This window comes from Ananas comosus, linkage group 7, assembly GCF_001540865.1.
Source record: "Ananas comosus cultivar F153 linkage group 7, ASM154086v1, whole genome shotgun sequence".
Taxonomy (NCBI): Eukaryota; Viridiplantae; Streptophyta; class Magnoliopsida; order Poales; family Bromeliaceae; genus Ananas; species Ananas comosus.
The window spans coordinates 12,312,485-12,336,123 of NC_033627.1; the positions used below are offsets into that span (position 1 = coordinate 12,312,485).

At 36.1% G+C, this 23,639-nt stretch overlaps 4 protein-coding genes across 14 annotated transcripts; 3 read left to right on the plus strand and 1 right to left on the minus strand.

The window, feature by feature from the left end:
* On the plus strand, positions 1,666-4,648 carry LOC109712298. Its single transcript, XM_020235789.1, has 2 exons — positions 1,666-2,038; positions 3,749-4,648. Exons 1-2 carry the CDS (start codon positions 1,746-1,748, stop codon positions 4,035-4,037), a joined length of 582 nt encoding a protein of 193 aa, XP_020091378.1. The 5' UTR covers positions 1,666-1,745; the 3' UTR covers positions 4,038-4,648.
* Positions 6,877-9,256, plus strand: LOC109712596 (protochlorophyllide reductase). Its single transcript, XM_020236233.1, has 5 exons — positions 6,877-7,032; positions 7,325-7,417; positions 7,535-8,081; positions 8,149-8,516; positions 8,913-9,256. The coding sequence occupies exons 1-5, from the start codon at positions 6,979-6,981 to the stop codon at positions 9,066-9,068; spliced, it is 1,218 nt and encodes a 405-aa protein (XP_020091822.1). The 5' UTR covers positions 6,877-6,978; the 3' UTR covers positions 9,069-9,256.
* LOC109712595 (luminal-binding protein 2-like) lies at positions 10,351-14,955 on the plus strand. The gene is made up of 8 exons (XM_020236232.1): positions 10,351-10,476; positions 11,375-11,642; positions 11,727-11,941; positions 12,033-12,275; positions 12,605-13,084; positions 13,428-13,582; positions 13,981-14,063; positions 14,149-14,955. Exons 1-8 carry the CDS (start codon positions 10,419-10,421, stop codon positions 14,657-14,659), a joined length of 2,013 nt encoding a protein of 670 aa, XP_020091821.1. The 5' UTR covers positions 10,351-10,418; the 3' UTR covers positions 14,660-14,955.
* Positions 15,795-20,639, minus strand: LOC109713042 (cysteine protease ATG4B-like). 11 transcript variants are annotated; one of them, XM_020236973.1, is made up of 11 exons: positions 20,491-20,639; positions 19,956-20,034; positions 19,765-19,865; positions 19,452-19,655; positions 18,975-19,060; positions 18,833-18,883; positions 18,328-18,698; positions 17,580-17,718; positions 16,855-16,910; positions 16,667-16,737; positions 15,795-16,370 (listed from the first exon to the last, which is right to left on the minus strand). In XM_020236973.1, the coding sequence occupies exons 4-11, from the start codon at positions 19,636-19,638 to the stop codon at positions 16,135-16,137; spliced, it is 1,197 nt and encodes a 398-aa protein (XP_020092562.1). In that variant the 5' UTR covers positions 19,639-19,655; positions 19,765-19,865; positions 19,956-20,034; positions 20,491-20,639; the 3' UTR covers positions 15,795-16,134. The 11 variants fall into 11 exon arrangements, with proteins under 11 accessions (XP_020092562.1, XP_020092561.1, XP_020092564.1 ...); XM_020236972.1 differs by having other exon boundaries at positions 19,452-19,658; XM_020236975.1 differs by lacking the exon at positions 19,956-20,034.

The following is a 23,639-nucleotide window of genomic DNA, read 5'->3' on the forward strand; positions in this document are numbered from 1 at the left end:
CTCCGCATCAGAATCGTGTCACTGTTCCATCTATTTTTCTTAATATAGTTTACGGTAAAATTAACCTAAAATGTGACATTAATGTATTAAAAATTAATTTTTTAGAACAAATAAGAGTACTTTGGTCATGTTGCCTCTTTTTTTTTATCAATGCCATAACTTTCTAAAAATATTTTTAAATTGTAATAATAAAATATAGATTTTTTAAAGTAAAAGAGAATAAATAAAATAATAAATATTTATAGAAATTTTTTTTATAATTTAGCCTTATTTTTTTATGATATAGCGTCTCTTTTACTTCATCATTTTGTAGCTTGCGATATGTCTTTTGGATAATAAGGTGTTATAATTTACCAATTATGGAATAATAATATGCTATAATTTCTTATTTAAAGAGAATTTTCGTCATATAAAAAAGTGAAGGCGTGGACGATAAATCGCCTAAAATTATTGCATACAAAGTTTTTATTCAGCAGGTAAAAAAAAAAAAACTTAAAAGTAACTTTTTTCTTTTGTTTTTTTAATTATTTTGCAAAAACTATCTAAGCTAAATTTTCATAACACTAAAGCTCCATTTAGAATTATTGATAGAAAAATATATTGATTTTTTCTTACGTAATATATCTTAATGAGTCAGTTACGATATATTTTTTCATTCTCGATCATAAACAGCCCTATGTATCCAATTTTATCAAATCTATAATTAAGAAGTATAAAAATTAAATAACAAGTATATCAAATAAGACATAAGTTTTTTATTTTATTTTATATTTTTTGTGATCCCCCACTTTCATAGCACCCAACGGTGCACTAATAAAAAGGGGGTATAATTGCACCACTGACCCTAATCTTTAACTTTTTTTTTTTTTTTTAATTTGGATTCTAACTTGTGGGTTTTTTTTGGCTATTACGTATCATCTACGTGTCCACACAATTGGCCATCAATCCACTTCAAACTACCTACTCCCAAAAAAAAAAAAAAAAAAAAAAATCTCCTATTGATCTTAATCCATAATTTTTATTAGAAACAAGGGTTAATTTTATAAAGATCCCTATAAATATAATAAATTACAAGTATATAAATATAGTGACGTTATTTTTAATGTTGGTGCAGGTCAAAAAAATATACTGATGGTTAAATTATCAACACTTTTTAAAAGTATTGTTATATATGAGGTTGATATATATGGGACCGTTTTGATGTTTAATACCTACTTCTCCAGCAACCTATGGCGGACGGACACGTAGTGATTGTAGCCCTCTACAATCCCTGCGAGATCCTCGCGATCGAACTCTAGTCGCCTGAACTCTATTTCGTTGGCGGCGGCGGCGGCAGAGGAGGAGAAGGAGAGATGGTGATCGATTTTTTTTTTTTTTAATTTGTAATCGAGCCAAGTGGGCTGGATGTGATTAGTTGAATAGACGAACCTTTTATTTTTTATTGGATTAAGCTTTATATTTAGGGCTTCGTAATTTTTTTTAAAATTTTTTGTATAAATTAAACACTTACATAAAAATGTTCCAAAAATAAGTTTCTACAATCTAATTCTATTGTAGTGAATAAAAATATTTTTTGCTGAAAATAAAATATAAATTTAATCACCCAAATTAAAAAAATAATATATTTTTTATAAAAAATATAAAACCGCCGATTTTTTTTTTTTTTTATACAAATTAGCTTTCTTATTTTTCACCTTACACAACAACAAGAACCCCCTTTTCTGTTCCTGCACCTCTCATCCACCATGCCAGTTTTCGTCCCCGTCCTCGTCCTCGCCCTCGACCTCATCGCTTTCGTGCTCGCGATCGTGGCCGAGCACCGGCGCAGCGCCGCGACGGTGGTGACCAACGCGAAACGGCGCTACACGTACTGCGCCTACGGCTCCGACGTCGCGACGGCGTACGGCGTCGCCGCGCTGCTGCTTCTCGCCGCGAGCCAGGCGGCCGTCATGACCGCCACGCGGTGCTTCTGCTGCGGCAGCCCGCTCCGGCCCGGCAAAGCCCGCGCCTTCGCCGGAATCTGCTTCCTTGCATGCTGGTAAATTAAAAATTACTTACACACCTCTAGAGATATATTTACGCGTGTATATACCTACATATATTTGATTTAAATGAAGCGCGCACTAACAAATTACTTATTTATTTTTTACAGTATTATTTATAAAATAAATGTAACAAATATAATTTTGCTGAATTTGGTGTACTAAATAATCTATTTTTTTGACAAAGTACTTTTTTTTTTTTCTCATTCGTAGCCAATATGCTGAATTTTACTATTTAAGATACTATTTTTTTTTAACAACTATTACAAATTAATAAGCTTTTCATATTTAATAAGAGTTATTAATTTGGCCTAGTGTGAGACTTTGGTTCTTCGGTTTTTCGTACTAATCTGAAGAAAAATAATTTTCCGTGCCTTTGATTTATAGAAAAGTTATATTTTCGAAAAAAAATACTTTTTTCAGAGAAACTATTATTTTCATTTTTCAAATTTTTTTCTCTAAAAATAAAAATTGTGAAAATAATATTTTTCATAAAAAGGATATTTTTTTGTAAAATAGTTTTTCATACTCTCCAGAAAATCTAAACACCTCTTTGTTAAGTATAGATTTTTTTTTTTTTTTTTTTGTTATTAAGGTTACGTTACGTTTTTTTTCCTCTTTTCGGGCTTAAGATAGTTTACTACTTGCTTCATTTACGATAATTTATATTCCTGAAGAATAAGGCCAGAGAGAGAGAGAGAGAGAGCGTGAAAAAATAAAAATCTTTTTTAAGCTTTTTTAGTTTTTAGATATTTTGAAATATTCTGTTATTTCTCGCTAGCGATGCAAAGTAAGCCGCCAATCACATCAACCGCAGAATCCCTCAATAGTGGTTGTGGTTGGGTGTTGAAGAATTGATCCTACATACATTTTTCTTTGAGATAATTACCTATATGCCCCTCAAAATATCGAGAATATCTCATTTACTCCTATTTTATTTTCTTTCCAATATACCTTTTATATGTTTCTCTGTTATTTCAAAATACTTTTGCAGTTACCATCTGTTAAATTAACTTAAGTTAAATGTGAGTTAAATATTTACCAGAATTAAAAAAAATTAAAATACCTCGTTTGCCCTTAATTTAAGGGCAAATAAGAAATGTTAGTGATGGTAGAATGATATATTTGAGTAAAATCAAAAATCAAAATACTTTTTGTGTCCCTAACTTAAGAGCAAATAAAAAAAGTCCATGATGATAGAAAAGCATATTTGAAGGGTAAAATAGTAATTTTATAGAGGTAACAGTTGTTGCTAATAGTTCATTAATAGAATTTAATTCTATGAATATATTTAAAATAGGTTGGAATGTAAAAAAGGTATTTCAATATTAACCTTTTAAGAGGGGTAAATAAAAAGATCAGAAACTTTTCAGAATTATATAAGCAATTATCTTTTTTTTTTTAGATTAAAAAAATACAAAACTTATATGAACTACTAATTATTTTGGTTCAACAAATTAATATGAAAGAAGTATAAAATATTTTGTTATTTTTTAATGTGTTTTTTTTTTAAATTTGGAATCTAATTTACAATATTAAAATTCGGAACCACATAATATTTCAAATAGGAAATCACATGAACGGTATATATATATATATATATAGTCAATTCGAAAATTTTATTATCGAAAACAACTTATGAATACAAAGACCTTCGTAAATATGTATGAGTGTCGGTGAAACGCATTTGAATTACTCTCGTTCAGGTTCACGTTCCTGGTAGCGGAGTTGTGCTTGCTCGCTGCATCGGTTCGCAACGCATACCACACGCGGTACCTCACCGTCTTCGGGAACGGCCCCCCGTCGTGCGAGACGGTGCGGAAGGGCGTGTTTGCGGCCGGTGCCGCCTTCGTGTTCTTCACCGCGGCCCTTGCCGAGCTCCACTACGCCTTCTACGCCAAGGCCCGGGCCGCCACCCTATTCCCGCCGGCGGCGGCGGCGGCGGCACCGCCTCATCGAAAGGAGTCTTCCATTGGAATGACCTCCTTGTCATAGGTGTTCGACGAAATGCCTAACTAATGTTGTCAAAGTTTGCTGTGTTCTCTGTATTACAAGTCTAGATAGAAAACTTCTGAAAGAATGTAGAATTTCGTATTCTTAAGTTATTTTCGATGATGGAACATGTGAATCGAGGATCAGATTAGTTAGATACGATCAAACTTTTATAATTTTTCTGTAGTGATCAAAATATCTCAAAATTGTAAATTTTAATGGTCAATATGATACACTTGAAAGCCTCACACTGTAGAACAATCCAAATCATATTAAAACTGTTCATTTTTTTAATAAAATTTTTATTCGCAATCGTACATTTTGAGATTATTTACTCATTTGGCAAAAAATATCGAAAAATTATAAAATTTGATTTTAAATACTTTTCATAGTGTACATGTCTAACATGGCTGATAGCCAATTCAGATGTTCCACCATCGAAAATAACTTAAAAGTATAGAGATTTTTGTGCTTCTAAAAATATATTAGCTGAATCTCTTACATTATTTAGCTTACTAGAAAAAAAATAGAAGTAAAAATATGTATATTGTTGCATTGTTGTAGTGTTACTAAATTTGGTGACAATATATCTAAAACAAGCAAAATGTTGGATATTGAGATTGTGAGACTATGTTTTGGTTTTGTTTTGTTGGAATGATTCTTACTATAATTGACTTATTTGTTAATTTATCCAAAATCATTAATTAGTATTAATTATAATTTGATTATAAATTAAAGAAAAGCATAAACAAATCAAGCAATTTATGTCACATATATTTGTTTAGTAGTAGGTAAAAGCTAACAGCATGCAAATGCATGTTAAAATCATAATTAATTTAGGCTTCTAATGTTTCCATTAATTTGTTTCCGTAAATAATAATATATTGATTTAGTCGCGTTGTATTAGTTTTGAAAAAATTTCTATGGGTAAATTGGAAAATAAAAAATATATATTATTAGATTAAAAAACTAAAAAAGTAAAAACATGTATAATTTTTCGAACCATGTGCTACTTTAAATTTACTATCTGATTTTTTAAATTTATTTGAATTGAGTGATTTAAGTGTACTTAGACTTTAAAATTTAAGTTAATTTTTTTTACTTTAATAAATTTATAGTTGTAAAGATTATATAAAATATACTAACTAAATCTATAAAGTTAAACGACGCATTCAAATTTTAAAATTAAAATAGTATTGATTGATTCTAATTAAATAAATTAAAAATCTAGATAGTAAAATTAAAAATTTTGAAATATTATAGTCAATTCAAAATGTTTATATTAGTTTTTAGGAATAATTGTCTATATATCCTTTAAAACTTCAGAAATATTTCATTTACCCAAACTTTTTTTTCTTTCTAATATATTCCTCATATGTTCCTCCGTTATTCCAAAATACTACTGCAGTTACCACCTGTTAAGTTAACTTGGATTAAATGTGAGTTAAATATCTACCACAGTTAAAAATAATGAAATGTCACTTTTACTCTTAACAAATAAAAAATATTGGTGATGGTAGAAGGGTATATATTTGAAAAGACTAAAAAATAAAATACTTTTATGTCCCTAACTTAAGGGTAAATAAGAAAAGTCGGTGATAATAAAAGGGTATATTTGAAAGGGCAAAATAGTAATCTTATAGAAATAATAGAGTTCATTAATAGATTTTAATTTTAAGAGTATATTTGAAATAAGTTGGAACGTAAAAAAAATATTTTTAATATTAATGAGTAAATCAGAAAATTGAAAATTTTTCGGAGATATATAAGCAATTGTCCTTAATTTTTAATTAACAGGATTATCTGGGTCAATGCCACGTCATAGCTCGCATGACCTGAAAAGTACACGTGGCAGCATCCTGAGCCGTGGTGCCACGTTCGTTCACGTGGACATGTCATCACGCTGACGTGGCATCAAGAGAGGCGAATACAACAACAACGGCGGATCATCCGTCGCCCTCCTCCACCCGACCCATGCCGCATGATTAGCGCCAGATCAGCAGTACATTCGAACAGCAAACACGGTTATAACATGGGACCCACTCCTATTGTCCAATGATAATGCGCCACGTACGACAGTAGAACGAAAAGCTCTTACGTACCAAACAGGGAATCCTCTCCCTTCATCACACTCTCTCTATCCTTTTGCTGCGGCAAGTGCAGTGGACAGATCAACAATTGCAAAGAGACTCCTCAACTACATAATAATTAGGAAAAGATTCCTATAATTTATTTTGAGTGTATTTTAATTAGTCTCTCATATTTTCTCGACACCTAATATTTTAAAAAAAAATTACTTTGCTACCTTATTATCCTTCTCTTTGTTTTATCCTAAAATCCTACTGTATACATTTTACGAAGTATAAAATGACTAAGTAAATATTATAAGCTAGTACAATATTATACTATTTTTTCACATATCAGGATTAATATAAAAATTTATAACTATAAGTAAAAAATACGCAACGGACTAATTGAAGTTTCTCTTTATTTTTACTAGTACATTCATCTTTCAATAGTTTCTTATTTAATTTTTTTTAGTTAATTAAGTTAAAAATTTATTATATACAATAATTATATGAGCAAATAATACTATACAGTTGAGGGTGCCAAAGGGCCATTTCAAAAAATCTATATAGTCGAGGGTATATTTATATATTTTACAAAAAGTACAATACTATCCCAAAAATAAATTAGATATTTTTTTAAGAAAATATCCTCACTAAGAAATCTGAAACTCGAGCTAGTATTGGTGGATCGGTGTCCACGTGGCAACTCGTGGGACCCACCATGCATGTCACCTTATCCTACGTTCACGCCATTTAGTTATTCACGAACCCGTATAAATACCACCTTATTCTCCTTTTCCCATCTCGTATTCTATATACAATAATAATACCTTAGCTTTAACTTATTCCCATTTCCTCTACTTTTTTAGCCATTAATGGCGCTTCAAGCATCATCTCTCCCAACAACAACACTCTCTTTACACAAAGAGGTAAGGGCGCGCACGTTTGTTTTGCGAATCTCGGAGGTTGAACTCGTGATTTCGAGAGAATCGTCGGTGTCGGCGTTTGTTTCGGCACCAAAGTTGCGATATCACCCGAACTCCCACTTACAATTATATGAAGATCTCGGTCTTTCGACTTCAGTGTGAAATAAGAGACGAAGTCGAGTTCTCGAAACTCACGAACCCACACAATGTGGAATAGTTATTCCACACAATGTGGGGTTAATTAGTAAATTAGAGCTGTAGTTAATTTAATTTAACTTTTTTAAAATTTGGGCAGGGAAAATTGAGTGCAAGGGCTAAGGACTCAGCATTCTGGGGGGTTTCTATTCCGGACCAGAATAAGTCCCCATTTTATTTTGCGAAAGCAAAGGTAATTTTAAATATTTAAATATCGTTCTCTGACAGTTTAAGTTACGAGAATAATCGATTTTCTTTTTTATGAAATGTTTTGAGTTATTAATGCATTCCACTAATGCATACTATGCAGAAATTGAGCACAGCATTTGCAGTAAAATCTCAGACAGCAGCGACAACAACAACTACAACCACCGGCGCTGCACCGGGGGAGAGCAAATCCGCCGCGGAGGGCAAAAAGGTGCTCCGCAAGGGCGTCGTCATCGTCACGGGAGCCTCCTCGGGCTTGGGCCTGGCGACAGCCAAGGCCCTGGCGGAGACCGGGCGGTGGCACGTGGTGATGGCGTGCCGCGACTTTCTGAAGGCCGAGACGGCGGCCCGGGCGGCCGGGATGGCCCGGGGGAGCTACACCGTTGTGCACCTCGACCTCGCGTCGCTCGACAGCATCCGCCAGTTCGTTGACAGCTTCCGCCGGATGGGGATGCCGCTCGACGTGTTGGTCTGCAATGCCGCGATATACCGGCCGACTGCACGCCAGCCGACGTTCACCGCCGATGGCTATGAGATGAGTGTTGGTGTCAACCACCTGGGACACTTTCTGCTTGCAAGGTTGCTGCTGGAGGATCTGAACAAGTCTGATTATCCCTCCAGAAGACTCATCATTCTTGGATCAATCACAGGTAATTATTTTTTTTTTCTGATTGTTCTTGTTCGTCACAAAGTTTCAAATTAGTGCTTCTACTGTAGGAAATACAAACACATTGGCCGGAAACGTGCCGCCGAAGGCAGGGCTGGGCGACCTGCGTGGCCTGGCGGCGGGGCTCAGTGGCCAGGGGGCCTCCGTTGGCTCCGCGATGATCGACGGCGGCCAGTTCGACGGTGCGAAGGCATATAAGGACAGCAAGGTGTGCAACATGCTGACGATGCAGGAGTTCCACCGCCGGTACCACGAGGAGACCGGTATCACCTTCGCGTCGCTCTACCCCGGCTGCATTGCCACCACCGGGCTCTTCCGTGAGCACATCCCGTTGTTTCGGCTCCTGTTCCCGCCGTTCCAGAAGTTCGTCACGAAAGGGTTCGTCTCCGAAGAAGAATCCGGAAAGAGGCTCGCACAGGTATATAATCATTCTACGAATACTAAATGCTATTAGATAAAGTATTATATATCTTAAGTATGCTTTTAAAAGAAGTACTATAAAAAAATTCTTTTAGCAAATCTTCTCTGCAGAAGAAGCAGAAGCACCAAATCGAAACTTTTGCTATCGATCCTCATTACTTTATTTCTTATTCCCGCTGCAGTAGAGGCACTAACTAAGCTTCTCTATTCGCCGAGTACACATTGTTCAAAATCGTCCAAACAGCTTCTTGCTTCAGCAAAAATAGAAATTTCGAATTAAAAATTCTACTTTTAGGAATCAGAAGTTTATTTCTACTTCTCTTTATAAATCACAATATATATCAACTATTGCCACTAGCAGCTGAACGACTTTTTTTTTTTTTTTTCACTGTAGGTGGTGAGCGACCCGAGCCTGACGAAGTCGGGCGTGTACTGGAGCTGGAACAAGGACTCGGCGTCATTCGAGAACCAACTCTCCAAAGAAGCGAGCGACCCCGAGAAGGCGCGGAAAGTGTGGGAGCTAAGTGAGAAGCTGGTGGGTTTGGCTTGACCAAAACTGGGGGAGAAACAACCCTTGCTATTGACTTAGATCTTGATTCAGGGAACCCCTGCATTGTGTTATCTTTAATTAGGGCTTCATTTTGTCCACCATTGCATTTGCTGATGATCAGTAGAGGCTGTTTTGTACAAGTTTGAATCAGGAGTAATAAGATTGCAGGCTTTCCTTTTTATTCATAATTTAATCTGAACAAATCGATGTGTAACGCGGTAAAATTAATTCTGTATCACTTTTTACTAAATCAATCTTTTGAATAATAAAGTATTAGAGCTAGTTCTATATATTTCAGATTCGATATTCACCATGCATGTGAACGGATACGTTAAAACTTATCTAAAGTACGAAAAGAGTAATTCAGTTCAAACAACACCGATGCAAAAACTTTGGCTAGGCAAATGATAACCTATTGGATGTAACTTTGTGCTATGAAAATTTTTTTGCGATAAAGTTTTTTTTTTTTTATTTTTCTCTTACTTGGAACCTCATGCTATTTAATCTACTTATTTTCCCATATCTAAAATGGGTCATAATCTATAGAACATCATTTTCCACTCAGAATGAACACCCACTCTCATAGTTCAAAACCAAATTTTAAAATATTTAAGCAGAGAAAATATTGGAATTTGATGCTCGAGATTATATTGAAACTAAAAATATATTATACTTTTTTTTTTTGAATATATTTTCTTCTTTGCCTAAATTAATATGATTTTTGTTATTTACTATTTGTATAATGTTGTTTGTTGCAATTAATTAGTTTAAATTTGGTATATATTCAATTGTATTTATAATGCTTTCAAACAAAATAATGTTTAAGTTAATTAAAAAGGTATAGATAATAGATAATGTATAGAAAATAATATTTAAGTTAATTAAAAAGATATAAATAATAGATAATAGACAAAATAAAATTTATTTAGTTTTTTTAATCATCTTCTAAAGTCGGTGGCGAAACTGTTTCCTTATAATGAGTTGCTCGAAAGTCGGCAACGACTAAGAGGATGCTGCAGACTTTAAGCTGGAGTCGGTTGCGAAATTACCAAAAAAAAAACCCGAAAGTATTTGGAAAAGGAAAAAAAAAAAGGGCACGTGGAGGCCTATCAACCGCTTGATTAAAAAATCACACGGCTCAGGACACTCTAGCGACATGTCGCGTTCCCATTGGTCGGTCCACGAAATCCGCAGTTTCCTATTGGTCCACGTCGTCACCATGACATGTTCCCCTCCCCTAATGCACGAAACCGATCCCACCCTCTCTACGTATATAAACCCCATTCGAAACCCCAAAACGCGAGAGAGAGAGAGAGAGAGAGAGAGAGAGAGAGAGAGAGAGACGACGCCATGGATCGATCGATGGGAGCTCGGGGGTCGGTGATCTTGTTAGGGCTCGTGATCGCAGGTAACGTGTCGATCTCGCGATCATCGATCTGCATGATTCGCTTTCGTTTTTTGAATCGCTTGTACTGGATCTGATCTGGTTGTAGGATGCATTTGTGAACCCTAGATCGGCAATGGCACCGCACTGATTTATAGATGTGATGCTTATTCCTCTTAGTTTTGAATCGGTGGAGATTGCATTCGAATCAATAGCTTCTTTTGAATCTATGATGCCAAACTTTAAATTTGGACCACAACAATGTTGGATTTTAGGTGATTTATCGTAGGATTGCTTCTGATGAGCTATAAAATGTTGTGTTACATGATTTGATACATGCTAGTTTCGGTTTTTAAGGTAATTTTGATAGTAGAGTTCAGATGCATTTTTAGGTCTATGGAAACTCCCAGATACTTTAATTTTTGGTTTCTACTATTAGTTGTGAAAGTATGAAACTTTTGTTCATATATGTTGTTAATACGCAAGTGAAAATGTAATTCTAAAGTTAATTGTTGAAATAGCTATAGAAATTTGTCCTCTTTGGTTTGATGCTACCCAATTGATAGATTTATTTTTTTATTTAATCAGTCATACGTTCTAATGGTGTATGGCGTATTATTATTGGACATTTACTATATCCATTTTTACCTACTATATATAACTTACCGAGCAGGGTGTTTCATCTAAAAAAAAAAAATTGGCATTCAGATTCAGTGCTACAGATAACTTACCAAGTGAGGTTTCTCATCCAAAAATATAGAAATATATATATAGTTGTGTTCGTATAATCATATATAGTGGCATTCAGAACAACTAAGTTCCATATCAGGAAGCAGGACGTAATCACGTAGAAGTTTTTGTATGTCATCTTTGCTATATTGGGCTGTGAAAGAAGTGCGCTGACTCGATACTTCACCTCCAGGATCTCTGTTTGCATTTTCAATTGCGAAAGAAGAAGCTACGAAGCTCGGAACCGTAATCGGTATAGATCTCGGCACCACCTATTCGTGTGTTGGTGTCTACAAGAATGGTCATGTGGAGATCATAGCAAACGACCAAGGAAACCGTATCACCCCATCATGGGTCGCATTCACAGATAACGAGAGATTGATTGGTGAGGCTGCAAAGAACCAAGCAGCTGTAAATGCTGAAAGGACTGTTTTTGATGTCAAGCGTCTTATTGGAAGAAAGTAAGCTTGGTTTTTAATCAACACAGTTCTCCTTAATGTTCTTTAACTATATGAAAAAAATGGTATTAATATATTTATCTTTAGGTTTGCGGACAAGGAGGTGCAGAAGGACAGGACGCTTGTGCCATACAAGATTATTAACAAGGATGGGAAACCCTATATTGAAGTGAAGATCAAGGATGGAGAGGTTAAGGTGTTCAGTCCCGAGGAGATTAGTGCGATGATTCTAACCAAAATGAAGGAGACCGCCGAGGCATTTCTTGGGAAGAAAATCAAGGATGCTGTTGTTACTGTTCCCGGTAGGAAAATAACTATAGAAATATTCGTATTTCCCTTATAATGGCGAGAATTATCACGCTAACTTAGTTCATTTTGCCATTGATGTTTCAGCATACTTCAATGATGCTCAGAGGCAGGCAACAAAGGATGCTGGTACCATAGCCGGCCTGAATGTTGCTAGGATAATTAACGAACCTACCGCTGCAGCTATTGCTTACGGTCTAGACAAGAAGGGCGGTGAGAAGAACATCCTTGTCTTTGATCTCGGTGGTGGGACTTTCGATGTCAGCATCTTAACTATTGATAATGGAGTTTTTGAGGTCCTTGCAACAAACGGCGATACTCATCTTGGAGGTAATTTTATTGCCACAAGCACAGTCGATCCTATATATACATATTGAAAGAATTTAAAGCAGTTCTTAAATTTTTCTAAGACTAACTTTGGAGAGTGCTGAAGATAATAACAATTCCTATTTTAGCGGACCTCTAATTGTGCAAATATGCATTTCAGAATATGCAAATTGTAGTTAAAATATAATTCTTTAGTCGAGCATTATGAAATAGTCACATCTTTGAAGTTGAAATTATCTGTGGCCCTGGCCCATTATGGTTGAAATACTCTTTGAACTTCGAGAATTACCTTGTCAATTATGCGCCTTATTTTATTTTATTTTTTTTGTCAGGTGAGGACTTTGATCATAGAATCATGGAATACTTTATCAAGCTGATCAAGAAGAAGCACGGAAAGGACATCAGCAAGGACAACCGAGCACTTGGGAAGTTGAGGAGGGAGTGCGAGCGTGCCAAGAGGGCTCTGAGTAACCAGCACCAAGTTCGTGTGGAGATCGAATCTCTGTATGAAGGGCTTGACTTCTCCGAGCCGCTTACAAGGGCCCGGTTTGAGGAGTTGAACAATGACCTGTTCAGGAAGACTATGGGGCCCGTAAAGAAGGCCATGGAGGATGCTGGGTTGGAGAAGCACCAGATCGATGAGATTGTGCTCGTCGGTGGAAGCACAAGAATCCCCAAGGTTCAGCAACTGCTGAAGGATTACTTTGATGGGAAAGAGCCGAACAAGGGAGTGAACCCTGACGAAGCGGTTGCTTATGGTGCGGCTGTTCAAGGAAGCATTTTGAGTGGAGAGGGTGGTGAAGAAACTAAAGGTACTCTTCAATGAACTTATTAGCGAGTTGGCTGATTAGAATTAGATCAGAGAGCTACATCGGATAAGAGTTATTTACTTGTATGCTCCTAAATAATTTATTTACACGCCTATCTTATTTTCAATACGCACCCTTCAAAACTTAATATGATACATGTATATAACAAATACACTTAAATCTACGTTGTTGCCACTCTTTTTTTGAGGGGTATATACAAAAGGTTCATGTTCAGATTTTTTACCTAGTTATATGTGTAAATGGATGATTTTGTAGGAGTGCGTATTTGTGAAAACCCTTGATCTGAATTTATTTGTTCATTTATTTTTGTCAATTGTGGTTGCAGATATCCTTCTGTTGGACGTCGCCCCTCTGACTCTGGGTATTGAGACTGTCGGCGGAGTGATGACAAAGTTGATTCCGAGGAACACTGTCATCCCGACGAAGAAATCTCAAGTTTTCACCACTTACCAGGACCAGCAGACTACCGTTTCTATTCAGGTGCGAACGTTATTTCCCCTTGTTCTTATTAGTTATGCGCAAGATCAAGGTCCATTTCGACCCAGCAGGAGATTATGCATAAGTGCTGTTTGAACTTGTGCGAATACATTTTCATTAAAATCTGCAATTAGTTGCTGCTTCATATAGCAGAAGCAGAAACTTCAAACTTTGGAGCCCAAAATCTCATTTTTGCCTTTCCCACTACCACAAGATCTCCAGCAAAACGCGTAGAACATGTATTAATTCTGTTCGACTCCACAGACATAAGCTACGAAGCAAATTTTCGCTTTTGCCGAATATATGGCTTCTGCTTCTCAAGTAGTGAATCTCGGATGCAAGCATAAATTGAATTGACTCTTCTTAAGACCGGCGAAACTGACAGTACTTAACATTGGTAGGTCTTTGAGGGTGAGAGAAGCATGACAAAGGACTGTAGGCTTCTCGGCAAGTTCGATCTCTCCGGCATTCCGCCTGCTCCCAGGTTTGTCCGTAATCCTTAAACAAAGCAAAAGGAAAAAAAAAGAAAAGAAAGGAATACTAATAAATGCGGTTTGTTGAACAAGCAGGGGCACGCCTCAGATCGAAGTTACCTTCGAGGTCGATGCTAACGGCATTCTGAATGTGAAAGCCGAAGACAAAGGCACGGGCCGCTCCGAGAAGATCACCATCACCAACGAGAAGGGCCGTCTCAGCCAAGAAGAGATCGACCGGATGGTCCGGGAGGCCGAGGAGTTCGCCGAGGAGGACAAGAAGGTTAAGGAAAAGATCGACGCCCGCAACCAACTGGAGACCTACGTGTACAACATGAAGAACACCGTCAACGACAAGGACAAGCTCGCGGACAAGCTCGAGAGCGAAGAGAAGGAGAAGGTGGAGGAGGCCTTAAAGGAAGCTCTCGAGTGGCTCGACGACAACCAGAATGCGGAGAAGGAAGATTACGAGGAGAAGCTCAAGGAGGTGGAGGCCGTGTGTAATCCGATCATCTCTGCGGTCTATCAGAGATCGGGCGGTGCGCCCGGCGGGACTGCCGGTGACGACGACGACGACGACAACGACGACTCACACGATGAGCTTTAGGGGGTAATACTTCAATCAGATTGAGAGATAAAATACTCTTATTTAAAAAAAAAAAAAAAAAATACTGTGTTGGAGAAAGGAGAGCTATTGGTCAAATTCCGCGGCCTCCTCGCGCCAGATTTTGGGTGGAATATTGTTATTTTTTACTATTATTTTTTTTATCATTAAAACTGATTTTAAGATCATTTGATGTACCCTATTTTCTCCAGGTTTTTGGATTTTGGTATCACATAGAAGTTAATGGATGTAGAAAAACAATTTGATCCTCTTGCCCTTTTTTCTTTTTTTTTTTTTTTAAACTGCTTTGTGTTGCTTTTTGTTACTCTTCTTGTACTGCTTTTCTGGGGCTGTTAGTGCTTTCGTGTTTCAGCTCAGCTGAGTGATTTTGTGCGATACCTATGTTTCTTTACATGAATTGTGATATGAGGTTGCGCATATTGGGATAAAATATAATTTTCATAGTCCCATCGGAAAATGGAGAAGTTTATTTATATAACCACTTATAAGTTGTATGGTTGCCCGGAAAAATATAAAAAATAAAGAATAAACTTCAAATACCGCCTTTGTGGTTTCGCACTTTCTTATTTTAGTACTATGTGGTTTAAAGTGTATCAAGTTGGTGTCCCGTGATTTCATCATATATCCCATCTAGACTTATCGAATATGGACTTTAGTATCCTTTAGTTTTAACTTTGTCACCGCTTTAACCAAAAAAATCACATGCAGGATAGTAAATTGATACACTTTAAACCATAGGGTACTAAAATGAGAAAGTGTAAAACCACGGAGGTGGTATTTGAAATTTTTTCAAAAATAAAATTTCTGAGAAAACATTTTTTATAAATTTTTTTTTGTTAGTTTGTCGTTCCTCTAGTTCTATAAAAAGAAACCGCTTTCTTATTTTTATTTTTCATATTTTATAAAAAAAACTAGTGCTTTTATTTTTCAGACAGATGGATAAAAAAGCTAATAAAAGTGCTACTTTAAACAGCTCTAAGCCAAACACGCGCTAGTTTGAACATGAACATGAGACCTCAGAAACTTCACTGGATAATAAAGAGCCTTCCATGGGTAAATAAAAAAAAAAAGAAGCTAAAATGATAAACAAATAAAGATTTTCAAGAACACAGTGAGATTATAACCCAAATAACAAAACCTACCAAGAGGTAGAGGATGAGAATTTCATACAACTTAGTCCCCATTACAGCAAACAACACGTCCGAGTTTTAAGCTTTAACATCGACCATTTCGGGTCCTCTCCTCCCTCACATCATCTTGTCGATACGTTAATACCGATTGAGACGTAAATAAGCTCTCTAATATACACGATTAACATGTATATATATATGTATATGCTAGATTACAAAGAATAAACGGCGACAAGAGAAGATGAAAAAAACATAGCATAGCTAAACCTCCGAATTGAGTTTATTTGGAAACCGGGTTTCAACAAGCGACTGCATAATATTTTGTTTTTAAAGGATTTGCCATTCGTCATCGCCCGTATGCGCTTCTGCGCAATCAGTCGAGCTTTCCACAGTAAAGGCGTCGGCTCTCCCACCGTCACCATCGCCGACTGAACTATCTGCGAATGAATCATGGTGGAATATTGGTTTCGGAGGATGAAGGGATTGGGCGACGGTAAAGAGCGGTGCTCCATTCGCCTTCTCTCCAAGCTCAGAAGCACGAGAGCAGAAATCGTCGAAATCACCTGCATAAAGAAATCGAGTCCACACAAAACATCAAGTTTTTGAAACTGTAGTCTTACTTTTTTAAGTTTTCTTCTCATTGGCTGAAACTTCTGCAAAATTACTGTTCGCAGGCGGAAGAAGCAATAACAGCTTCTGGATGAAAATACCATTATTTTTACCATAGCAAAAGTGCTAGACTTTCTATTTGCTTGCCGAACGCCATGCTGCTGCTTTTCATAGTAGAGCAGCAATTCCATCCAGGCTGAAAGGCATTTAAGATGACCGTAATGAGATTTAACACAGAAATTTTTTGGACCTTTATCACGGCAATAGAACCCGATGGCCAGTGATGGGTCTATTTGGTCTAGCGGCAAATGCCGGACAGTGCTGGAGTACAAAAAGGAAACAAATAAGTAAATGTGAACTAATTTTCTTTATTAAAAAAAAAAAAATTCAACTCGTAATTGAGCAATCTAATTATTTTTTTCCAATGACAGAAAGAACCTGCAATGGTATGAAGAAGTATCAGCTTCGAGATTATCCTGCTTGATTTCTGCCGCCTGTTGCACGCAGAGTTTACATATCATACGAGGAAATAAGACACTACCATATAATATTAGCAGCTAGAAAAATATTTTTACTATTAGACCAACTACGGGAAGATGTCTTGGTTGGTCCACTTAGAACAGATTACAAAACGAATGCATTTGCCAAAAGATTACATTCGGCGAAGTCTTCGGTTCCATCGAGGGGGAAAAAACCAAGGACAGAGGATTCTGAACCTTTTTGCCAGAAATGCTCAAGAGAAAGTCTTGGATAAATAGAGAAGAAATCAAGCACAATGGTACAAAACAGTAAAACAGAAACCAAATGATAAAATGATCAATTAAGAAGATAACAACTCGTAGAGATTAATACAAGTGAACTCGGCAAACTTGTAGGGACCAGCATATCTTCCTTCACGATCACATGCAATTATTCAACAGGACAAAGTTCAGGCAGCCGCGTTAACATAAGTTGTAGCAATTACTTCTTTTTTTTTTGTAAGAATTCAAGGCAAACAGTTCAACACAACCAAAATCTTGCAGAATATAAATGGCTACAGCTGCTTCCATCAACTCATCTAATAAACAACGAATGGATTACTTGAACTATATTTGGCTAGACAATGTCAAATACATGATTAGACAAGTGAAAGCTGAAAAAATTGAATAGATTTAAATGCCCACCAGTTGAACTTCATGTGGATCCAGGTAGAACGCCTTGTCGTCTTGTACGCCGACAATGCAAGTTGAAGCCCCGGGTTTTCCACCTAGTATACCCAGACTTTGAGGAAACATAAATGTTTCCTTCAATAATGGTATATACCTGACAAACAAACAATATGTGGAGTACTGAAAACTGAAGCGACAACAGATCCTCCAGAAAATATCAGATAAAAAATAAAGTCGCTATTTGTCGATCCCCCAAGGAAGAACATGTCGTCCAAGTCTACTTTCTAGAACTCGAGTTATGATTAAGCAAGTGTATAGTATTACTATTTGCTTACTTTTGTTTGGAAAAATGGCTAAATTTGATAGCAATAGTAAGCACATATGACATATGATGTACTAAAGTACTACATGAAGCATGAAAAGATAGAAAAATCAATGTAGAATCAAGCAAACTCGCCCCCTCCCCACTTTTGGCTGCAATAGTCGCTTCAAATGTCAAATTCATATATTCAAATATTACTGTAAAGGTCAGGATGAAAAAGACCATCTGAAAATATAGTGATTTGTGCTCCCTCTCCCCTTTGAATTATCAAAACCTACATAACGACCCCTTATTATCGTAGAGATTATGCGTAAAACCCATAAGCTTCTACATCTAAGAAAGATACTATGCTCATGCAATGCATAATGAGCCATGCAATTTCAACAAGGCAATCCTAAAGAATTTGCGAGGACTGAGGAATAATATATATTTTGTATTTACCTTGGATTGATTTTTTCAAGTCCAAGAACCAGAGGAACCAACAAAAGAACGGGCCCCCAGGCAGAATGCGCCTCGCTAAAATCTGAACACAGTCGCGAAGCAACATCTACACAGACGACCGGAGCTCCGCCTCGCTCCCCATCTTCATCCCCTGACACCACATACAAAGCCATAGGCAAGCTCTCTTTCCCCTGTTCTCTGTTCAAACGATTGAGCGTCTCCCAAGTACGGCAAACAGCATACGGACCCAACCACGACCCAGCGGACAAGCCGTAAGCCCTCCCAGCTTGTATCAGATTGTGTATCGAGAAAGCACAAGTCTCAGAATCACCAAAGAGATGTAAAATCTCAATGTATTCTCGATCATATGGCTGCATATTAAGAGGGGACCATCATAAGCAACCAAACCTACAATTGCAAAATTAAAGAGTTCCATCACCTTATATATATGAAAGAAAGCACATTTTTCCTACTCGACCATACAAATATTTATCATCAATCTAACCTTCTGTGAAGGTTTTCTCCAGGATCTCCCCAAATGATGAAAAATCAATCCCTGAAAATTTTGTAAATAATAAGATAAAAAATTTAGTTTCTCTCTCAAAGCACAACCCAAAGTGATATTTGTAGAAAAACAGAGTAAGTACCTGGGCAACGATCATCTGGCTGCTTCTTATCATGCAGCCCCAACCTCCGTCGCTAGTCAACTTCGAATCACCAATGGCTTCAAAACCTGTGCAAGAATCCAACATTTACTGTTGTTTTATTCCATTTTCTTACAACATTTCTGAAAGAGAGAGACCCATGAAGATACAAGTTTGTACCAAGCGCCTTTTTGGCCTAACTTAGGGAATAACTTCTCTATTCTAAAGCAGCTATTGCAGGCATGGTAATGAAAATCTCCGGAAATTCTGCTGCAGCAGGAAGCTGAAATGAGCTTTTGAACTACTAACGTGGAAGCCCCTATATGAAGCTTCTACGAATGCAACACAGGGTAGATGTTTAGTCAAATCCAAAATGAAGCTTCTCCTCAACAAAGCTATTGCACACGCTCCAGCAAGACCCAAGAAGCACTAATTTGGCTATTTAACAAGCGGAAGAATATCTGATTCAACTAAACTAACCTTTGCGGTAAGTAAACCAAATTCTCGATGAGAAATCATCCAAAAATGCAGCATAGCAATTCCCTGGATCAGCACCACCAGATGGCTCCTCGAGTGAGACACTGTAGCACTTTCCAAGAAGCCATATCTCACTAGTCGATCCCGAGCTTGAAGCTTCGGCTCTGCTTATCCCCAGAAAGCGCAACATTGAGCCTAACTAGTAACCTTCTTCACAATGGCCGACCAACCATAACTTTTTTAGACCTTGTTGCTGTCTTTTCAAAGTTAAATGACCCACGCTATGTGTCAAATATCAAAACTTTAGATTTAATACCAGCTGATAAGGGAGGAAGCCCTCGACGACTTAATGCGATTATCCTTCTAAGCCAAACTACGAACAATGGTATCTCTTTCGAACTAAATTACCAAAATCACCTACAGCAAATTTCAAATTTACAGCTCTCTCAGAGGCAAGTTCACAGTTGTTTCTGAAAAGAGAGCACAAAAGCATAAGAAGTAGCTCACAGGTAATTGAAAATGTGAGCTAATTGAAAGATACACATGAATGCGAACAGTGAGACTCAAATAAAATACGAACGAGTTCCTGAAATGCAAAAAGAAGAGGCATTAGCAATGAGTTATTCACCAAATAAATGTTAACTTTTCTCATAATTTTTCTACAAATTTATCCTCCCAGATCCATCCACACAATGCAACAACTCCCTTTCTTAATGTTAATGCTCATAGATGAACCAATACTCCAAAAAAGATGCACAATTGAGTGAACAAAACCAGAAACATCCACTAAATCGTTGCAAAGACCACAATTTTAATGCATAATCTACACCTTTTTCTCCTGTCTCACTAGATCTACAGCACCAATCGGTGAATTGTTCATGAATTCGACCTTATGTTCCACAATACGATTGCTGTGATCAAATGCTCACATAATTATCCAAATCTCCACCAAAAATTCCAAACAATACATCAAAATTACGAGAAAGGAACGGGAAATTTGGGGAAGTTACTGGAGGAACAAGAGGGATTCGATCGAGAGTACCAGGGTTGCGTCGTCGATGGATTTCCTTCCACGATCAAATTTTTGTTCCACGATCAAATTTTTGAACTCGCGAATCTCGGTTTCCTTTGGAAATGGGCGAACCTTTTTCGAACCCTAAAAATCGGGAGAACGAAGGTGGCTACGTAGACCGCGTGTACCACGTCATCCGCGAAACGCACGAGTACAAAATTAGGTTACGAAGTAAAATTGTATGGAGACCCCTCAACTATTAGATTTCTGAAACAGTCCCCTTAAACTTTTCTTTTTTAATTGATTATTACCTCCTATACTTTTGATTTTTTTTAATAATTTAACCATACTTAATATGATATTAATTACTTATAGGAAATAAAATTAAATTAGTTAACTAATAGCAAACCACGCTACTAAAAATTAATAAAATTTTCTAACTCGAATAATTAGAATAACTCGAATAAAAAAAAATTAAAAAGTTAACGAGTTATATATCAAAAAAATTATAGGTGAGGGGGCTCCACACATTTATCCCCAAACTCAACTTAGTATGCACTAACTTTGATATGAACATTTGTTCAAATACATAGAAATTAAATTTTGAAAAATAGAATCAAATCACACAAAGTTTGTAATTATTTTAATCAACTATTTATGCGCAATTTTTTGAATTTTCTTAATAATTTTTAATCAAGTAATACCAATAACTCTGATGTCACTTTTTTTTAATGATTAGATAACTTTGATAATTTCAAATGTTTCAATAAAAGTTGGGACTAATTAATTAATTGCAATAACTATAAAGTTTATTTTAGTTTTTCTCATTCGAATAATGATATATAATTAAGTCAAATTCAAATAGAAAATTAAAGTCCACTCTCTCAATTTCAACAAATCAAAATTTAGATACCTAAGTAATAGTTTACAATAATTTATTTAGAAAAAATCATTTGACATTTCAATCCCTTTTTTCTAAATATTAATATTTTTTGAAAAGAAATTTCACGCTCCTCCTTTTTGACTTGATTCATAATGAGAGCACAGCACACATTTTCGTTGAGCGCGACCGCCCAAAAAGGGGAGATGGTAGGGATGTCAATGGGTATGAATATTCAAAATTTTATCCGAACCCGAACCTGAATGAAACGAATATATCCGATGGATATGAATATAGATTCGGATATGGATATAAAAAATAAAAACCCGACGGATATGGATTTTGATTGTACCCGATCCGAATCCGAACCCGACCCGAACCCGAATTTATTTTGTATTATATTTATATATATATATATATATATATATATATATATATATAAATTTAATGTTATATTTGAATTTGTATTTTAAAATTTTAGATTTAATATAATATGTTTTGAAATATCGAAAGAAGAAATAATTGTTTCGGATTCAAATTTTCAGGTTTGGGTTCAGGTTCGGGTTTCGGATTTTTGGTCGGGTTCAGATTTGGATATGGATTTTTAAAATCCGTCGGATTCGGGTTCGGATTTGGGTCTCAGGTTTGGGGTCGGGCTCAGGTTCGGATTTTTAAAAATCCGCCCCGAATCCGACCCGTTGACATCTCTAGAGATGGGAAAGCTTCTACACTTGAGCTTTTCCAGAAAGCCCTACAGTGCGGCTAGCAACGTAGGACAAAACAAGCCTCATTATTATGTTAAAAGAAGTTAGGGTGAAAGTATATAGAGAGATGCATCTTGGTGTTTCGATGGAGCCGCATAAATTACATTGTAATAAAATTACTACAATCTACGCATTATTATACTTTTTCACTGTACGTAATGTTTTCTCATTGTAATCTCAGACGAAACCTAAGCGAGTTTCTAACCACATTTATTGGCGGTGTTCATGGTCCATGATGAACATTTAGGTCCACTAATACTTTTTTCTTTACCAAAATGGGCTTGGTGCACAACCCACACTTTAGCTTCCATTTGTGGGCCATTGCAAAACCCTAGGCCTTAATTGACCTTTTCAATTTGGATTCTGACGTCCTTGTTAGTAGGGCTGGCAAACGAGCGAGCCGGCTCGCGTTCGACTCGTGTTCGGCTCGATATTTGGCTCGCTCGAGCTCGACTCGAAATTAAATGAGCCGAGCTTGAACAAAATAAAAGGCTCGAAATTCATTTCAAGCCGAGCTTGAGTATTACTCGGCTCGTTCGAATTAGGCTCGAAAAGCTCGAAAAGCTCGAATATATATATATATATATACATATACTATATATATTATTATATAAATATTATATATATATATATTATATATATATATATAGTATAATATATATCAATATATATTGAATGACTCATATGCTTTTAAAAGTACCAAGTATTAGTGCTTGTAAATTTTTAGCCATTGATTAAGAGATAATGCGGTTAGATGATGTGGGCCCCCTATGGGTTCAGTGGGTGGTTGGTTGAATAGTATAATCAATAGTTGACAATGATCCGGGATAGATCTAATGTAAAAAACTTAAAAGCACCATGTTTTGTGCTTTTTACAAGCACCATAGCCGGACTCTCATAATATATATATATATATATATATATATATATATATATATATATATATATATAATTTAGGCTGAATACTATTAATAGTAAAATGCTCTTTTGCTATCAAGTTTTTAACCCTTAATGAAAAATTGTAGGGTCAAGGATATATTATCGGTTAGAGTGAGTGCCCCCTAGGGTTGAGTGTCCCACTAGGTTATAGTATTTAATCCAATGGTTAGAAATATGAACAGATTGATCCAAAGGCTAAAAAACTGATAGCAACAATGGATTCTGCTACTAATAGTAGCCTAGTCCAACTCTCTCTCTCTCTCTACTATATATATATATAATATATAGTATTTTAATTATATATAGGTTTTAATTTAATTTGGCCATTATTGTTGTTGCATAAAATAAACCAACAAGTACAGTAACATCATGCATTGAGTCCAACCTAATTGTACATAACACACTCTCTCTTTCAGACTTCACTGTTGCACATAATCTTAAACATATAACATTAAATTCTAATTCCTAATTTTTTTCCCCTCTCTCTCTCTCATTCTCCTCAGATCCTAACCCAGTCAGGCAGTCCCCTAGCTCAACATTTCTTATAATTATTTGTTATTTGAACTATTAGACATGTTGCACAAATTATAGGTAAT